Below are 18,460 nucleotides of genomic sequence, written 5' to 3' on the forward strand. Positions count from 1 at the left end.
AGAAGTATATGTTTTTTCTACATCAACGGCAGATGTCGATTTTAACTTTGAATAACTTCCAATCATCGTCATGCAACATATACACGTCTAAAAGTTAAAAATTACCGCTTGTTAGAAATAATATACCAGCAGTGGCTTGCTACAGTACTTGTGGGCTGTGTTTCATTTATAGTCATGAAACATATAAAGAAGAAACAACATGTTTGAACCGAATTGATAACAAAAGCTTGGCGATTTCTGAATGCAGCGACACACGCTGACCGTTTAGTAAGTTAATATGCTAACTTTACATATGATCAAGATGACCTTAAGATGTGATTCGTGTTTGGATCAATGTTTCTTTGCATCTAGCAAAAACTAACGTGTTTGCAGAAGTTGTCTCGCTTTAATTTTACAGTGTTTATTAGCTAACCTGACCACGTTTAGCCTTAATTGTGACGCCACCAACATATAGTGTATTATTTTGCCAACCGATTTAATCCAGACGTTTCACAATTAACATCACAGTGAATATCCTGTCATAAAATCATGAAAAACGTGTAGGTTGTAGCACCTTACTGAAGTTTGGTCTCAAGCCTTTTCATTTCATTGGCCTGCAAGGCGTTGTTGTTAGGGTCCATAAACGTTGAAGGAAAACTTTTGCTTTGTTATGGCGAAGGCTTTATAATTTTGGAATAAAAAAAAAAACATTTCCTCGAACTGGGGATTGAGAAACGTTGCGCTAAACTCTAAAGACGGTACCCGAGAAAAACTTAACTAAATCGTTCATATGCTTAACTTGGTAATTTATAAATAGAGGCAATAGAACCAGTGAAAACATTAGGTTACAATTAGAATGAGACCTTTGGCACTATTGTTGCAAACCGTTTGCGTGGTGTAAAGCAGGCTATAGCCTATACCGGATTTGACTGAGGAAATTGTTCATTCTGAAGTTATGTTACTATCTCATATTCAGTGCATTTGTTGAATTTATCCAATTATTATCGATGTTTACTATACTTTATTGTAGTTTGATGCGTAACGGAAATTACGTTTAATCAGCATGATATCACCTTCATGAATGCAATTCTTGTTGAAGGCGTCATATCCTCAAGACGCATTAAAATTACGTTGATTGACGTCAGCATAAAGTTTGCGATAATGTTTGTATGACACATTTTAGACTAAACAGTTATATCATATTTCTGCTATCTTTTGTATAGACTATATAAAGCTATGCATCCTTCAAACTTCCACCAACGATATAAAGAACATGATAGGAAACTGCTAGGGGAAGTACCGTTTTTATTTCGCCCTCGTTACGCTTCAGTGCTGACTCATCCGTTTGACTTTGGTTGAGCCTTGGACTTAGTGTAGCCTTACGGAGAAAGAACTATCATTAGGGGAAGGTGACGTTTGTAAGCGTATATATCAGTATAGCCTATAGGCCTAGCTGAATTTGGTTAACTTTGAAGTTTACAATGGCGCGAAATTTAAAAAACTCGGTGAAACTAGGCCTAAATATCTACAGGTATGCTTGCAGATTGAGACTGCAATATAAAAATGCCACGTATATGTTGCATGCCTCAATGCCACAACTGTCCACCTCAGCACAATTTGTTTAGTGCACCAAACAAAAAAATTTGTATCAAAAAAAAGAAGCATGGGCAGAAGTATTAGAAAGAAAAATTTTGTCATACCGAGAGGACAAGTTTATACAAGAGTTGTACAGCAAAGATCAAGTGAAAATCTGTGAGGAGCATTTTGTCAATTTTGACAACTAAAACATTTCTGACACGGCAGGACATTCCTCTTTCGAACCGTGTAATCGCTTTTCTTTTAACTACAGCGATAAGCAAATAAATTGAATGTTTACAAGTCTAGCTCCTGCCATCAAAACTAGATAGCAAGCATTATTACATCATCCACCATTCAAGTCAAACAAAGCCTTTGTTACATCATAAACATTTTGTTGCATTTGAATTCACACCTAGGGTGGACTCACCACCTTTATTTAAAGACGAAACGTGTACAAATGTGTAACATACAAATTAAAATTGCGTTTCAGTTTACGCAGAATATATCCTCCAACATACTCGAGAATACTAATTTCATCAGGAGTGAGGTTACTTGATGGCAATTCTGTTGTATTTTCTGCGTGTATTTTCCTAGAGTAAACAATCCAACTTATTGCAATTGATTTCAGAAAGTTGGAACATATTACCACACCATTCAATATCAGTATAATACAACATTAATATCTTATCACATTAAATGTTAAGCTGAATCATAAAAATATATACCTGAGAAAAAGATCAAACATTTTTCTTGTGGCTTCAAGTGATTTGCATCGATCTGCATTCGGGCCAAAAATATGAAGAATTCTAGATATGCCATCTATACTAAACGTTGTCAACAACTCAGATCCATTTGGTTTGGTGGCGAAAATGTTCATAAAGTAATCAATGGTTTCTGTCGTCAAATCATCTGGTGATTTACATACCTCAACCCACATACTTTTAATTGTTTTGCAAGAACACTTCTCAGAGGAAAGGCCTTAAAAATGTTAGCTTGTGAAAAATCCTGTATTTGGCATACACACAAATTTATCTTGCTAAACATGTAAACTTATAAAAATATACAAAACCTTAAGGCAGCAGGACTTACCTAAATAACCACGATGCTTGACCTTTTGATGAACTTCAAAACCTCGCTGATTTTTAAATTTTTCATCACAGTATTTACACCTAACCGGTAACATGCAAAAGTAAACTCATTAAATGCATCCAACCTTCTATTTTCCTGGTGTGAGAGAGAGTTTCTAAATCATATAAAGCTATAAGCACCATATACTTAAAAGGTCTCTGCTTGTAGCCTCAGCCTATCTTAATTCTTAACTTACTGAAAGAGATCATTAGCTTGCAAAGCAGAAGATGATACAGGCTTGATTCTACACTCTTCATCGTCGACAACGATTTCAATTAAATATTCTGCAGTAAGTGCTGGTGCAGACGACATGTTGGCAACTGATAGGCTACACACGTTTGAATCGTCAAAACAACGTAAACAGCAACCTCACTTCTCAGTAATCGATAAACGAAACATGCAAATGCGTAAAAGTTTTCGCCACGACTGGCGAAGTGTGAGCGAGTAAGTATACGCAACCATGCGTGACGCGGGCGAAACAAAACCTTCTCTTCTCATAAAAAAGAAACAAACGAGGAGGAGGTAGTTTCCCATCATGTTCTTTATATCGTTGCTTCCACTGAATAAAATACTGCGTTTGTAACAAAGCCATCCATAACTAAAAGCAATTCAGTCACCGCCAGTTTCAACTATACACCTTAGAACGATTCTTTGTAATCGCAAAATGAGATTCGAAACTTCAATTTAATGATAGATTTACATTAGAACAACGACGAGTACGTTTAAATAAGTGTTATGTTATTTATGTATAATAATTTTTATGTAAAGTACCTTTAACATGAGAAATATCTTTGACGAAAACTATGCAAAAATATGTTTTAACATTTCACATGGTCTGGATTTTATTATCTTAAATATTATTTATACGAATAGGTTAAACGTTATTTTAAAGCTGCTCATGTGTGATGCACAAACTTTGCCCCACTGAAAAAACTGAAGTGAAAAAAGTTTGAACTATCCAAATAATACTCTTTTCGAGTAAACAAACGCTTCTCCAAATTTCAGCCGAGTTAAATCGCAGCACATGTGCCCGTTGCGAAACCCGTATCCATGAAGCTATTATAATCGCATTCCACAAAAAATTCCTTGGCTTTGTTGACTGATATTTTTAGTACGAAGTCGTCCAGCATACTTGTCAATGCACGCATTGTTTGTTTTACCCAACCCCGCTACTTTTGTTGTAAGTGCTTTGCTTGTTTTTTGTTTATATTTGGTTAAGCTGAACCAAATTATGTAGGAAATGTTTTACTCTTCGCTCGTATTCTTCTGCCATCAACATCGAAAGTGCAGTATACCTATTACCTAACTGTATGCTAAACTCATTGTGTTTCTCCTATGAAGCATTCATTTGCAGAGCCTGATATCTTTGACTATATCTGCTTTAGAATGATCGTTATGAATAAACATAATGCCACACTTGGTCACGAGCACAAAATTGTGTTCCTTTATTTAAAGCTTATACTTTTTATTTGGATAAATCGTGCATCAAACAAAGGATAAAAAGCGGGTTTTGCTTTTGCTTAGAAAAGTCACTGGTTTTTCGTGTACTAACCAAAACTGATCGATTCCAGAGCTATTTTACCTGTTAAATCCTGTTAATCTTGCAGACCCTTTATGAAACTAATGCGGATTTGTAAAATGATATATGTCTTGCATTATGCATTTTTTCGTCTAAGCCCTTTGTTCTTTTTTTGTTCTATTTTTTAACTATAAATCGTTCATACACTTATAACAAAGATCTATAAATGGAGTTAATAACCAGTGATAACGCCAGGCGGTGTTAAGTACGGGCTTTGTGTGACGAAAACTTTCGTGGTGAATTAAGTTATTATTTTCTCGTATTCAGTGCATTGGTTAAATTTAGCAAATTATTGGTGTATACAGGCCTACTGTTGTTCATCATAGTATTACAGACATTACATTTAATCAACATGATACCATCTGCATGATTCATGAATATAATACACAATCCTTACTTATGACGTCAGTGATTCATCCTCGCATCCAATTCAAATTACATTAAATGACGCCAGCAAAAAGTTTGCAATAATACTTGTATGACACATTTGAGCATAAACAATTATATTATATTACTTCCATCTGTTAGACTTACAATATTTAATTACTGTATACGATAATAGTTCCATTCAATAAAATGCCGTATCTGTTACAAAGTTAACTATTAAATTAAAAGCAACCTTCATCGGCAGGCTCAACTATAATACTACAATCTAAAATAAAAGTTAAGATCCGCAAAATAAGATTAAAAACTTCGAAATAACTATGCGGTAGCGGTAAATATGCAGTATATAGATAATGTACGGAGGGTTTGTCTTATTATGTGTTATGTTATTATGTTATGCACAACAGTTTTATTATACGCTATATGTTTAACTTACTATGACAGTATTCTTGACGAAAAACTTCGGAAAATATAACGATAAGAATTAGTTAACGTCTTACATGGTAAAAAATTTAATATAGCTCATATGTTACTGTTACGAATCAATTTTTAAGGAATTTGATCTCAGGTTGATTGCATAACAATTTCACTTTAACTATGGTGACGTCGACGTCGGTCGGAAGTGTAAATGATTTCCTTCAAGATCGTCTGAAGCAAATAATTAAGATAGAAATTAAGAAATGGCCAATTATGTAACTTATATAAAAAGGTAAATTTCACCAACAGCAAATATGCATTTAATCGCTTTAAAAGGCCAAGCATGTTGCACAAATCAATATTTCAACAACACTCGTAAAATCTTTCCGGACTGGAATAACTAAAACACAGCGAATATCATAAAGAGACTTGAGGCCGGCACGAAACGTGCATTTTTTTGGTTCCTTTTGGGTTTCGTTTTTTTTAATAGGAGAAAATGTTTTTACTTTTGGGAACGAAACACTCTAGAAAAATTTTAAAAATGCTATAAAACTTACATCCAGCTGTTGAAGTGTGTTAAATTTCATTAGTTGAAACAATTTGTCAAATTGCTCTTTTGTGTAATGAAAGTTGAACGTCGAGTAAGGATTACACTTGATAGGTTTGCCTTGTTTTGAAAAAATATCAAAATCGCCCCAATCATCTTCTTGTTCACGTGGTATACCTACGTCATTATTGTTATCAATCGGCTTTTTATATTTACTGATCCAATCTATATTTACTGATATAATTGAAAGGTTTTTAATCATTCATAACATGCGCTTATAGAAATAACACAAACCTGGAGCTGAGTAATTTCTGAAGTCGATGTTGCACAAGACAAAGTGGATCACTATCGGCGCCTTTTCATTTTCTTCGTCTCGGAACACATAACATTCTTTCAGTTCTTCTTTCTTGTATGTATCTTCACTAATTTTTGGGAAAGGCTTTCCACTCGCTTTTGTCCACTTCTCAGCCAAGTAGAGTTCCTTTTTGAAAATAAAATTGTGCAGCTTATATGTGCTAATTACTAGGTTTTCGCTAATAGTTGTCTATCAAAACAGCAGACAAAGCGTTTGTTAAACTTGTGAACGCATATGAGCGTATGTAGCTTACCTTTAAAGGATCCATGTCGGCTTCTTTTCTTCCGCTGAAATCAAACGAGAGAATGATGTCGACGCCTCTCTCTGCACGTAGCATAGGCGGGTAGGGTGAGTTGAATGCGATGCCAGCGTCAGCTACGTACATCTTCTTTTTGTCAACTTCCAATGGCTCGTTAATCTTCTTGAATGTTTGGCCTGTGTAGGAATGTATGTTATGTAGCAAACTGATTCTTTGATCTTGCTCGTAAAATGCACTTCGAATTATTTTTACCCATGTTTGTGGTCTGTCGCATTTCAGAGGACAAAGGTAGTTTGTTGATCGACATTCTTCTCATGTAGTAGTTGAGGATGGATTAACTCACCTTGCGGAATAGTTGACTCATTCTTAACACATAAATTAAAAACGAAGTTTATTACACCACATGTAATTTATTGACAGTTTTAAAGGAAAATGGATGTACTTTAAGATCTTCGGTCTTTATGGCATGAATACGTGGTTAAAACCATTGAAAACTAAGTCAATTTTCGTCTCTGAGTTATCTAGCCTGTTGAGTCCTTTAATAAAAAAAATTGACCATAATAACTTTTTAGTTCAATTTAAAGCTACGGCTTTTTACGCGTAAAAGAGCATACTGCACCTTATAACCTGTAAAAAATGACTGCATAGTAACTTCACTTACTAAAGCTTCAAAATTACATACTATAACGTTATTAAATTTCCTTTTTTTAACTAAAAACTGCATAACTCCAAAAGTCTTTCTTTTAAAGAGACCTAAATAACATGTCCGCCATGATGCATTGTGACAAATAAATGCACGGAATTTGTTTTGGTTCCTCACGCATGGATGATTAAATATCAGCATTATCATCAGTATCATTAGTCCACTATCCCGCTGAGTCAATTAACCGGACCTCCCCTTAATTTATGTTTACAAAAAGTAGAAACACATGAAATGTTACTGTAAGATTTTCTGATGATTTGTATTTGGATATTTCGGCTTCGGCTTCGTTTTCGTTTTTTTCTTTGCTGTTGCTCTCTTTATTTTTTCTTGATTTGCTTCCTCGTCAGTGTCGTCATCATCATCACGCCTTCTCGCTATTGCCACTGTAAGGAAAATTTTAAAATGATTAATATTACTATTTTATATCGATTGGAGTGATAACGTGATGCATATAAGGCATTTTAAGTATTTTGGTAGTTCTTCAGTTGAAAATTAACTTATTTCTAGATTTTGTGCTGCCATTACACGTAGATTTCAACCTGATCTTAATACGGCTCGATTGTAATCCACTTCACTGCTGAAGCCATTTTGCGACAAGTTTAGCTTTTCGCTTGCTTCTTTGACCTTGGTTTCATCTGGTTTTTTGGAGTCTTGCCAAATTGGTTTTAAAAGGAAAGAAAGAAAACGATTACCCTCTGCAAAGCTGCGGACATAATCTTGAAACAGAATTGCATACGCGCTTCCACAAATTCCCTGAAAAATCGTGATTGACGTTTTATCACAGCCTTTAGCCTTTAGCTGTTAAAAACTGTATTTTTGATTTAAAATGGTTTGATTTTTTGCTTTATTATGAGATCAACTTTTCACCATAACATAATGAAAAGGATTTTCCGGAAATTGTTTCGCCTGAACTCCACAGAAGAACTTGGTTCCAAAGTGCTTTGTGTCTATGAACGATGCGTATTTTGCGATTCCTATTTCGTAAGGACTGAATTCGACCCAGTCTGGAAGAATAAGGATCCGCATTTATTAACATAAATATGTGCCTATAAGTTAAAAGGAAATTGCAAAACCATGAAAAATTGCTGCTGATTTATTTGAGCGGACGTGAACAGCGGTCAGAATTGGCATCGGAGCACTTCCATCTGCTATCATTTCTTGAAATTTTGATAGTTTTGAACTTTCCATTTTCTACATACAAAACGTGTGCAGAAGAAACTTTAGTGACTTAGTCTATATGGTAGAGTGCATACTCTTTTTGTAACTAATCTGTTTTTATTTATACCTCTTTTCCTAATAGAGTGTTACCAATTACCATTCCAAAGATATCTGTGTAGGAAACGGGTTGCCCTGCTTTCTTTTTAGCAATAACTGTCCTTCAGATCTGTAAATGACAAACGTCGGGGATATTTTTCCCAAACACAGAAGCACAATGATCTACTGTACTAAAGCAAGGAAGGTTTTTCAATTGGTAAAACGTTTTCTGGGATTATTTTCAAACCTGTACGATAGATAGCGCGACAGAAAAATCAAAAGGGGATGACTGTCTATGTTCGACCGAATTTCGTTGTGCGCTTCATCCAGTCCATTTGCAGGAAATGTTTCGTTTGCATACAATGTCGCGAGGTACCTGGAATTGAATGAAGTAAGAAATAAATGCAGGGCATCACGCGCATAGAATTTGAACAACCACCGAGATTTAACTCACCACGACGACCCAGATAATCCGTTAACGTACATGGAGCAATCTAGGATACCGGTATCATGAAGAGCTTTCATAACTCCAGCATAACCCACCATGGCTCGAAACCCTCCCCCTGATCCAAGTACTCCAATTACAGGAGCCTAAAGTATAGAAATGCACTTAGGTTAACAATATTTGAATAATTGAATTGTATTTGAGTATTTAATAGTTAACACCACCTCCTCAGCAGTTAACGGTCTGCCTTCCTTTCTATGTTTTTCCAATAACTGGCGAATTGACTTAAAAATCTTTTCTTTTCTTGCTTTTCGAAAGCTCTCCTCTTTGTCGCAGAGAGTAGCGCCGAGTCTAAGATCCGATTCACATCTTCGTACTGTAGAGAATATATACACGATTATGTTCAGTAAGAACTGTCCAATTATTAAGATTATATAAAATTCACTTATATCTAAATAATAAATCGATCCTAATGATTATCTGGATTATACGTGTCGCTGTTGAAGCACGTTGAGCACGACATATGTTCAAAGGCATGTTACTTACTTGTTTTCAATGTTGAATTCTATTTCAACTTGAGAAGTCTATACAAAATATGGACGTTACGCAGAAAATAATGCATGCATGCAAATACACTCACACTAACTTAGTTTTAGGCTAGGCTTGCAGTTTGTTACTTACCCCATTAAATTCGAAGGTTTTTGTGACGGCTTCATCTGCATTTAGGCTTAGAAGATCGAATTTCGCGGATCCCATATTTTCATCTTTAAGGTAGTTCGAATCCATCAATGTAATCTATATTGTATATATATAACCAGTACAGCTCATCATTTGAGGATGATGGCTTTTTGAAAGCGACGCGTAAAACGTTTGTGAAATTTACCTCTACGTCTGCCGTAGCACCATACGTCGGCAGTAAGAATGAGAACATCTCGTTCCATTCTGGACATTTATTGTTTCTGATGTACTTGGTTTGTCTGCGGGCTTCTGGTGCCCCTGCAACGTAGACTTTGACGTATGGGTCCGGCGTATCGACTAAAAAAACGTACAAAACTTGTCGAAACATGCAAACTGTATTCATTACAACAATTTTGTTTCTCTTATCTCATGTTCACCGTCATAAATATAACTTAAATCTTCGGAAGTGAATTTTTCACCGTATTAATTAGGTCAAATTATCCGTTGTTAAAGATAGGCGGCATAGATAAGAAGAACATATATAGGCTTAAATAAAAACTCGTTTATTGCTATTTAGGTTAAATTGAATGTAGATTCAGATCTTGTTCAGATCCATATGTAACTTACACAGGTTCCAGAAACGACCGTGACTAATATTTCTTCCACGAAGCACACGCACGGTTAGACTGAGGCAGGGTGTTACTTCCGCCTTTTTGAGAGTTAAATCAAACTAATTTAATAATGTCATAAATTTCAACCAAAACACAGTTAAAAGCCAAACAAGACACTGGTATGTATTTTACAATTGTTTAAGGCACCAAGAGCTTATGGATTTTACCTGATACATTGCTCAGACGCTTGGTTGTATTCACAAATAGTGTAAGCTGAATTTGTTACGGAGTTCTTACCAAAAATATGCAACGAGCATTAAGTTTTTGTTTTATAAAAATGTAACCTGCGACAAATTCATAACATATATGCTGTTAGGCATTATCTCTTCACAAATTTTGCCTTTATTCAGTTACGACTAATGGAAATGTCATAGCTTATAATCTTCTGCCAATGACTGGTAACTGACAACCCAAGCAGGCCTGTCTGCACTCCAACAACCTTCTTTACGGAACGTTGAGAACAGCTTGAAAAGCCGGCACGTTTCAAGCTTGGCATCTGGCGATTCCCTTGCAATTGCTCACTTTATGTTTCTTTGAGAAGGTTTGGTATTTTGGGTATTTCGCAATAGCAATCACAATAAAAACAAGTCATGTTGCAGTGAACGGATGTTTTGAAGCTGCCTCTGCGTTCTATACTTTGTATCTGGTATTTATCACATTGTTACGTCGGTCTACGTTGGAAGTTTTTAAGCTGATTCATTTTGATCTGATTCATTTTCATTCATTTCTTCATACCGATAGGCGGAAATGACCCAACTCGATTCTGGTTTTGATCGATTAAAAACAACCTACGAAACAAGCTATGGTGAGTTTTCCTTATGTTATGGCGTTCTGCAAATAACATGCATCCAGTTTGTGTGCAATTATGGATGTCGTATTGCTACTATTATACCTGTAAAGCCGTGATAATACTTACAGATTGTACCTGCGTACAGTAAACACCATTTTCATTAAGCTAACCCTGCCATTCTTGGCCAGTGCATTTAGATTCGAAACTGCACGAAGATATTTTCAGATACACTGTGGTACTAATGCTCTCCCCTTTATTACTAAGCCTTTTACATTGTAATTCATACGGGTGAGGTGTTTTTTGAGAGGGTGTAATTCTGAAAATGTTTGGTGGCGGTTTCCATGGAAGAGTTTAATTTGCTCTCACATGCATTTTCCACCCTTGTATATGGCAATATTTACCCTAACCAAACACGAGCGCATCATGGATTTGCATTGCACGTAACTTCATAATTGCCACCACATACGTCATGATGAGCGGTAAATTTTGAATAAATTTGCCATTTTAAGACATGTTTTTGGCAATAATCGCTTAACCATGATATATTACTTTTATTTCATTTAGGCCAACTTGTTTTAGCTCCAGCTTGCCCTTCACTTTAAAAGGTGTGCTAGATTATGGCTGTGATGATAGTGGCGGTAACTACTAATCAGTGCTTCAAATTCTGTTATACAGTAACAAAAGCTTTTTTCAACGTGGATTTCGATTATCCCAACGCTGGAATAATACCACTTCCATAAAGCAATAAAATATTTTAACTAATCTTTTGTTATAACTTTTTCACTTGAATTCAGTACAGTACGCTAATGCCCAAACCAACCCAAACTCTCAAAGTTATAATAGAAATAGATTTACAGCCGGCACGTTGCAAGCTTGGCATCTGGCGATTCCCTAGCAATCGTTCACTTTATGTTTCTTTGAGAAGGTTTGGTATTTTGGGTATTTCGCAATAGCAATCACAATAAAAACAAGTCATATTGCAGTGAACGGATGTTTTGAAGCTGCCTCTGCGTTCTATACTTAGTATCTGGTATTTATCACATTGTTACGTCGGTCTACGTTGGAAGTTTTTAGGCTGATTCATTTCTTCATACCGATAGGCGGAAACGACCCAACTCTATTCTTATTTTGATCGATTAAAACAACCTACGAAACAAGCTATGGTGAGTTTTCCTTATGTTATGGCGTTCTGCAAATAACATGCGTCCAGTTTGTGTGCAATAATGGATGTCGTATTGCTACTATTATACCTATAAAGCCGTGATAATACTTACAGATTGTACCTGCGTACAGTAAACACCATTTTCATTAAGCTAACCCTGCCATTCTTGGCCAGTGCATTTAGATTCGAAACTGCACGAAGATATTTTCAGATACACTGTGGAACTAATGCTCTCCCCTTTATTACTAAGCCTTTTACATTATAATTCACACTGGTGGGGTGTTTTTTGAGAGGGTGTAATTCTGAAAATGTTTGGTGGCGGTTTCCACGGAAGAGTTTAATTTGCTCTCACATGCATTTTCCACCCTTGTATATGACAATATTTATTATTTATATATTTACGTAAACTAATAACATATTTTAACTATTTTTTTTATAAATTTTTCACTTGATTTCTGTACAGTATGCTAACGCCCAAATCAACCCAAACTCCCAAAGTTATAATGAAAATTGATTTACTAGTTACAGTGATTGTCCATTACAAAATATTTTATTACTTTTCGGAAGTGGTAGCATTCCAGTGTTGGGATAATCGAAATCCACGTTGAAAAAAGCTTTTGTTACTGTATAACAGAATTTGAAGCACTGATTAGTAGTTACCGCCATTGTCATTATCGCCATTTTTAGCGACTCTTTTTAAAAAAGTTCAATTGGGCGAGGCGTTTGTTAGAACCAGAGGAGTTAGTGCTGCAAATTTTATTCCACGAATCATCTCAACGGGCAACTTCTGCTTAAGATAAAAACGGATCCATTATCTTTAAACTACTTTAACGCAGTTTTTTATATATAGCTTTTACAAGTAGCACTCCCGAACGTATCGTGCAATAATAGAAATCGCGATCATCAATCACCTGCTTTTCCAGCTGTGGTAGTACCTTGAGTGCACTCTATCGTCTGTACCAGGCATGGGAAAAGTTCAGTCTTTTCAAGGAGCGTGTACAGCCTTTTAACCATTTGCTTGCTTTAAAAAAACCAAGCTTTGTTTTGCTTTGTTTAAGCTTACTTTTTAAGTTGCTGTCTGACTTCTGAAATACGGCCGTCGGTCAAGAAAAGCTTACCCACCCTTGTTCTATTCTTTGCCATTCGCGTTACACTAACTTCGTAACTTTGTGTCAGTGAATTTTTTATTCGAAGAGCCTTTTGGATATAGTACTAATTCTTTCCAGTAATACTACGCCTTGTACTTCGTCGTTGTGTTAAAGAAAGCAAGTTACTTCAATTTAGAGCGACTAGCTTGAGAGATACAAGCGGTACTCCTACAAAGTTTAGCCCCGTGAAATAATTGGAACAAAAACATTTCAAAGCGTAGCGCGTTGAAATTGTCACTTTGAATGAAAAAATGTTGCAGCAACCGTTTCAATTCTTTAGATTATTTCTGATATCCTGGGTGAGTGTAATGCAAAGTTAGTAAATTAGGTGTTGTTCAAAAAAATAAAAACCATTTAAATGTAAACAATCGAAATGATATACTGGTACCGTGTACGCATAACCTTGTGTACCGGTAACAGCAAGTAGGCTACTGGACTGTACTCTAATCTAGTTGTACTAGGCTAGGCCTACAACGGGTAACCTTTTAAGACTTCAGCTAGCTTTGATGGAATAGGCTAGAAATAGCAAATTACTAATTAATGTCTAAATAAAAAACAGGATATAGTTTGGAACTCTTTTGGTTAACTTTCTATTTTTCGACACGAGCTCGCTTCTTCAGGTGTGGAAGACACATTCCATTGTCTTCCAAGTTGTGTCATTATAATTATATTTCTGTTATTTACCGCGCTATTACATAACGTCATACTTGCCATAAGTTCAATCTCAGTTCACGGTATAATTGCAAACTTATCGAAGAATAGCTGATTGACAATGAGTTTCGTTAACATGCTATCTACATTGCACTTTTGAACTTATTGCGCTATGATAACCCCATATTTGTCATCCTATTTTGTAAACATGTTATTTACATTGCATTAGGAGCTTGCTGAATTCGAAATAACCCCTATGTGATTGACAACTTAATTGGTAAAAATGTTTATCTGCATGATTGACCTCGTATTAACAGCATTGTTAACATAAAAATACACAATGTTGATTGACATTTGTTTCCTTTTATTGAAAATTTCTAAATTGAAATTATCACCTGACCGTAAAACTTCGAGTCTAAAAGTCCAAATCAATTCCTGTCATTGATAAACGCATTGCGCCTCAAGTTGGAATTATGTTTCTTTATTATCTCCTTCAGCGTATAAATGTATCGTTGCATGCTATGTTTTTATTAATTCAGAATTAGTATTAGTATTAGATTGGATGTAGTTTTGTCTTAGTTCTTCAGTATACAGTTAGAGATTTTTTTAAGTTCAATGAATGAGAAGATATAGATCGTAATAACTCTGTGAACAATTCTTTTAAATCAAAATGAAATGTAGAGTGATGTGCTTTGATTGCTAATTAGTTCTTAAAATCCTTTTTATATAATAATAATATTATTGTAATTTTTTACTGTTTATTTAAAGTAATAATGAAGAATATTAAAACCGATATTAACCAGACTCTCAGTGCTTAAAATTCATACAAACCATTCAACTGAAGTTTAGGAATTTCTAGACAGAATTCGCAACCTTCTAATCGTTCTTAAGAGTCAGATTGCAATATATTAATTTTCCATAGTATGGTAGTTACTGTGTATAAAAACCAGTACCCGCCAGGTGTACTGTGAAATCCCATCCTATGCGCTCCTTAAGCTTATGCTTGCGAAAGCTCGTGTCGAAAAATATAAAGTTAACTTTAAGAGTGCCAAATTATATCCTGTTTCTTATTTTACTTTAAAAATTGGTTAACACGATTTAGACAACATCTAATTAATGTTTGTAATTCCTTTAATCTTAAGTTAACGCATAGTACCACACATCCATACTAGCACGCAAACAGAAAGCCTTTTATTAGATTTTTAGCCTAGGTCTAACATCAGTCAGCATCCACCAGGTAATGTTTGTCTACAGATAATTTTAGAGAGGGTAAAAATCATACTTTTCTTTCATTTAACCAGTCCAAGTCTTTCGAAAAACGAATTACTTAGTATTTCTTGTTTAAAGAGGTGTACGGTTGGGTAATTTAACCAGCTGTAAGGCACCAGCTCTAGCCTACAGACATTAGCTTTACTTGTTTTACCACCAATTTGTAGTGGGGTTTTAATTTAAAGAAATTGCACCAAAATGATGATTTGTCTGATTTTTTTCCATTGTATGTAGGTATTGTGTTTACCTAAATGTGTTAAAAGATATGTTTAGGAATAAATGTAGTTTATATCCTTGTATTTGGTTTCCATATCTTCATGTTCTATAACATCCAATGCTGTGAATGTGAAATGTTTTATTATTTTGCAGAAATTTTAGAGCACAGAAAAATAACTCGCGAAATAGAAAAGTTTCAACATGGATGCAGTGGACTTGATCATGATGGAGGTAATATGTTTGGCAAGAGCAGTGCCTAAAACGTAATTTATAACTGACAGTATGACTACAATATAGCTAAGATAACACTAGTTCTGTGTATCAGTATCTGTAGGGCTTGTACTGGTTGCTATTGCTGATTATTAGGGCCATTTTTATATGACCTTAAAAAATCAATAATATGACTTTATTTTTTGGAAAATATGACTTTATATGACTTTATGTGAAAATCGTGTACTTTTACATGCGAACAACGTCACTCACGGAACTAAAGAGTAAAACATACGCAAAATTACACTAATACACATCCATTTTTATTTTAAACCACTGTTGTAGTACAGTTTCATGTAGTGTGGAATGTTAGAGTCTTTGAAGTTACGATTTGAACGTAAAAATGACTTTAGTAAGGAAAATGAGCGCTCCACAGACGCTGATGTGGGTTGACACTTCTGCAGTTTTGCATAAAGCGCTGGTGAAATGTCTTGTCTTTGTAGCTCCATAATTTGTTTCACATCGTTTTTGTCCAATCGCTTCTTAATGTAATTTTTGAGCTCAAGCTAGCGGATCTTTTCCGAAATCAAGGGCATTTAGATCAGCATGGGCCTCTTTGATGGTGTACGTACAACTTTCCATTTTGAGTATTAAGTTTGAAATATTGTTGTAGTGGAGGCATATTTCTGTTAACTGACTAGTCAACTTTGGATCGTTGACTGTAACCGTCTGTGACTGTAAGTGTTATGTAGGCTAATCCTACAGTTTGCCTTCGTTCAATCAGAAATTGCCTTACTTTCTTAGTGCTTAATTGCTTCACCGCTTAAATTGGTACTTTTTATTTAAAGTATACAACGATATGACTTTATAACTCAAAAATATGACTATATAACTTAAAAAGCTGATTTATGACCTAACCAGGAAAATATGACTTTATATGACTTCATAACTTTCTTAATATACCTCATAGGGATGCGGTTTTTGCGTTAAAATTGATTTCACGACTTACTGATGCATAGAAAAAAATATGACTTTAATGACTTTAAATGGCCTTACTGATTATTATAGCTAACAAAATCAATATATTTGCTAATATATAATGACAGGGTTGTGTGATTTTTAAGCCAATATTTTAACCTTATACCGGTTTTATTTTGTGTGTTGGTCGCCACAGTAAGACATAAAATGTGTTTTTGACATTTGCTTGTAACCAACTTGTAGCCTAGCCTACACCAGGTTCAAGTCACAGATAGGCCCACAGTTATTTAAATGTGAGACAAGTGAAAACGAAAGATATATTTGTTTAGAATATGAGGCACTGGAATTGCTTCGTGTTTGTGAGCAAATTCGTCAAATTAATGACGAGCAGCTCACCACGAATGCAGCGGAACTCTTCCCAGAAGAGCTGAGTTTATTCCATATCAAGTTGACAGAATCACAAACTGACTCGCTCCTGTTTAATCTCACTAAAGTTGAGAAACGCATCAAGCGGCTTCTGAACAAATGCTTTTCTAAACCAGAAGATGTCGGCCGATTATTTGAGGCAATTCAAGCAATGCCAGGAAAGGTTTGTTTATTTATTTTAATTTCTACTTTTTCGTTCGTCTTCAAATTTGTTTACGAACTCGATGTGTCGTAACAATGCGCCTTGGTTTTCCATGTGATGTCATAACAATTTTTCCCGCTTTTAAGCAAACATGGTTTGCTGAGATTCGGAATATTTTGTTATAATTTATTTCAACGGGGCGTAATTTCCCCGCGCAAGTTTTACTGTTTAAATCTCTGATAGATCTGGAATGCGCAGTAAACCTGGCCGCTTAAAATTCGTTCGTTTTAATGAGAAAAATGGCAAAATATTATCGGTTCAGTTTAGGCTAAAATCAGTAGCATCTGACCAAGGTTTGGCCAGAAGCAAATTTCAAATTTTTACAAAAGTACAAATATTTTTGCGACTTCAACATCAATTTTTATTTCTGCAACGAATACTCGATTGTGGTTTAAGTTGGTCGCTTAAAATTCCTTCTATTTTTCTCAAAATCCAAGAATTTGTGTTGGTCCACTAGGTTACTGTAGGCCTAAGCTACCATCATGCTAGTTAGTTGTTAATTAGTTAACGGTAACCAGTTAACTTGTATGAGCTAAATATTAGGGTATTAGTCTTTGTTGTAACATCATGTTGTAGTTTAATTTTACAAACATTTTAACTCTAGATCTGTGGCGGCTTGGCTCGCTTTTGTAAAATCCTTACGTCTTTCGTAGAAATGTGTTTTCCAGAACAATTGGAGTTTTTAAACTTTCAGTCCCGCCACATCATTCTTATGAAAGAGTTTTCCAGCTAGTAAATGGAGTTTAAAACTTGCCTTTTCAGAACACTGCAAACTACCGTTGGTATATTTGAAAACTTGCTACGAATAACTTCGTGTGAAAGCTCCTTATTTAGTACGTTACCAGGTCGCTTCCAAGTAACTGTTTCCAACTTAACCAAATTTAATTTGCATTGCAAACACACCGATTTTCACGTTCACACGCTTTGAAATGTTCATGCCTTTTTTGTCATATATTTCCGCCACATCGCAGCACGTTTTATAAGCTTGAACTTTTGTGTGAGACTCCCCCTGAGCCTCAGAACCTCAGTCACAGACGCGAAGTTATAGACATATGTAATACCGTACTACTGTAGTTGTGGTGATTGAATCAGTAGACATCGTGTAAACAGTCACATGACTTGTGTTCTCGGTTATTTGTAATATTGAGAAAGTGTACAGCACCTACAATAAAAGCCTTTTCTGGCAAACGGTATTTGTTATAATATAATACGAACGTTCGGCTATCAGAAAGGTTAGAGAATTCTAACCGCACGCAACAATAGAGTCAGATACTAATGTAGTAGGTTAACTAAGTCAATAACGTAACGTAAGCTAAGACCGATAAACTCTGCATCTGTATCTGCATCTGTCGGCATCAACCTCTACATCCTAAAACGACCCCAACCTCTACATTTCTGATGACCCCGACGTTCTAGTGACCACCGACATTT

The 18,460-nt window shown here is 35.3% G+C and overlaps 2 protein-coding genes across 4 annotated transcripts; both read right to left on the reverse strand.

The window, feature by feature from the left end:
• Nucleotides 1-1,975: 1,975 nt before the first annotated feature.
• On the reverse strand, nucleotides 1,976-3,173 carry LOC143468974 (uncharacterized). 3 transcript variants are annotated; one of them, XR_013119048.1, is made up of 4 exons: nucleotides 2,882-3,173; nucleotides 2,647-2,800; nucleotides 2,283-2,535; nucleotides 1,976-2,147 (listed from the first exon to the last, which is right to left on the reverse strand). XR_013119048.1 is itself a non-coding variant. In XM_076966475.1 (4 exons), exons 1-4 carry the CDS (start codon nucleotides 2,995-2,997, stop codon nucleotides 1,994-1,996), a joined length of 519 nt encoding a protein of 172 aa, XP_076822590.1. In that variant the 5' UTR covers nucleotides 2,998-3,164; the 3' UTR covers nucleotides 1,976-1,993. The 3 variants fall into 3 exon arrangements, 2 of the variants coding, with proteins under 2 accessions (XP_076822590.1, XP_076822589.1); XM_076966475.1 differs by having other exon boundaries at nucleotides 2,283-2,451; nucleotides 2,647-2,726; nucleotides 2,882-3,164; XM_076966474.1 differs by having other exon boundaries at nucleotides 2,647-2,726; nucleotides 2,882-3,138.
• A 1,549-nt stretch (nucleotides 3,174-4,722) lies between these two features.
• LOC143468620 (cytosolic phospholipase A2-like) lies at nucleotides 4,723-10,284 on the reverse strand. The gene is made up of 19 exons (XM_076965949.1): nucleotides 10,145-10,284; nucleotides 9,934-10,015; nucleotides 9,512-9,663; nucleotides 9,310-9,423; nucleotides 9,175-9,212; nucleotides 8,853-8,997; nucleotides 8,638-8,774; nucleotides 8,431-8,559; nucleotides 8,215-8,308; nucleotides 8,003-8,120; nucleotides 7,797-7,933; nucleotides 7,469-7,682; nucleotides 7,168-7,312; nucleotides 6,570-6,591; nucleotides 6,479-6,491; nucleotides 6,221-6,402; nucleotides 5,907-6,093; nucleotides 5,623-5,789; nucleotides 4,723-5,296 (listed from the first exon to the last, which is right to left on the reverse strand). The coding sequence occupies exons 1-19, from the start codon at nucleotides 10,151-10,153 to the stop codon at nucleotides 5,240-5,242; spliced, it is 2,142 nt and encodes a 713-aa protein (XP_076822064.1). The 5' UTR covers nucleotides 10,154-10,284; the 3' UTR covers nucleotides 4,723-5,239.
• Nucleotides 10,285-18,460: the final 8,176 nt, after the last annotated feature.

This window comes from Clavelina lepadiformis, chromosome 8 (genome assembly GCF_947623445.1).
Source record: "Clavelina lepadiformis chromosome 8, kaClaLepa1.1, whole genome shotgun sequence".
NCBI lineage: Eukaryota > Metazoa > Chordata > Ascidiacea > Aplousobranchia > Clavelinidae > Clavelina > Clavelina lepadiformis.

Bases quoted from the DNA above. Each gene is read 5' to 3' on its own strand.
- LOC143468974 (XM_076966474.1), bottom strand. From the start codon at position 2,997: ATGTCGTCTGCACCAGCACTTACTGCAGAATATTTAATTGAAATCGTT. The intron at 2,727-2,881 runs GTAAGTTAAGAA...GTTACCGGTTAG, and splicing joins CAAGCTAATGATCTCTTTCA to GTGTAAATACTGTGATGAAA. The intron at 2,148-2,282 runs GTATATATTTTT...TGTTTACTCTAG, and splicing joins ATGTTTGATCTTTTTCTCAG to GAAAATACACGCAGAAAATA.
- LOC143468620 (XM_076965949.1), bottom strand. The intron at 9,424-9,511 runs GTAAATTTCACA...TATACAATATAG, and splicing joins GTGCTACGGCAGACGTAGAG to ATTACATTGATGGATTCGAA. The intron at 9,213-9,309 runs GTAAGTAACAAA...TATTTTGTATAG, and splicing joins AAACCTTCGAATTTAATGGG to ACTTCTCAAGTTGAAATAGA.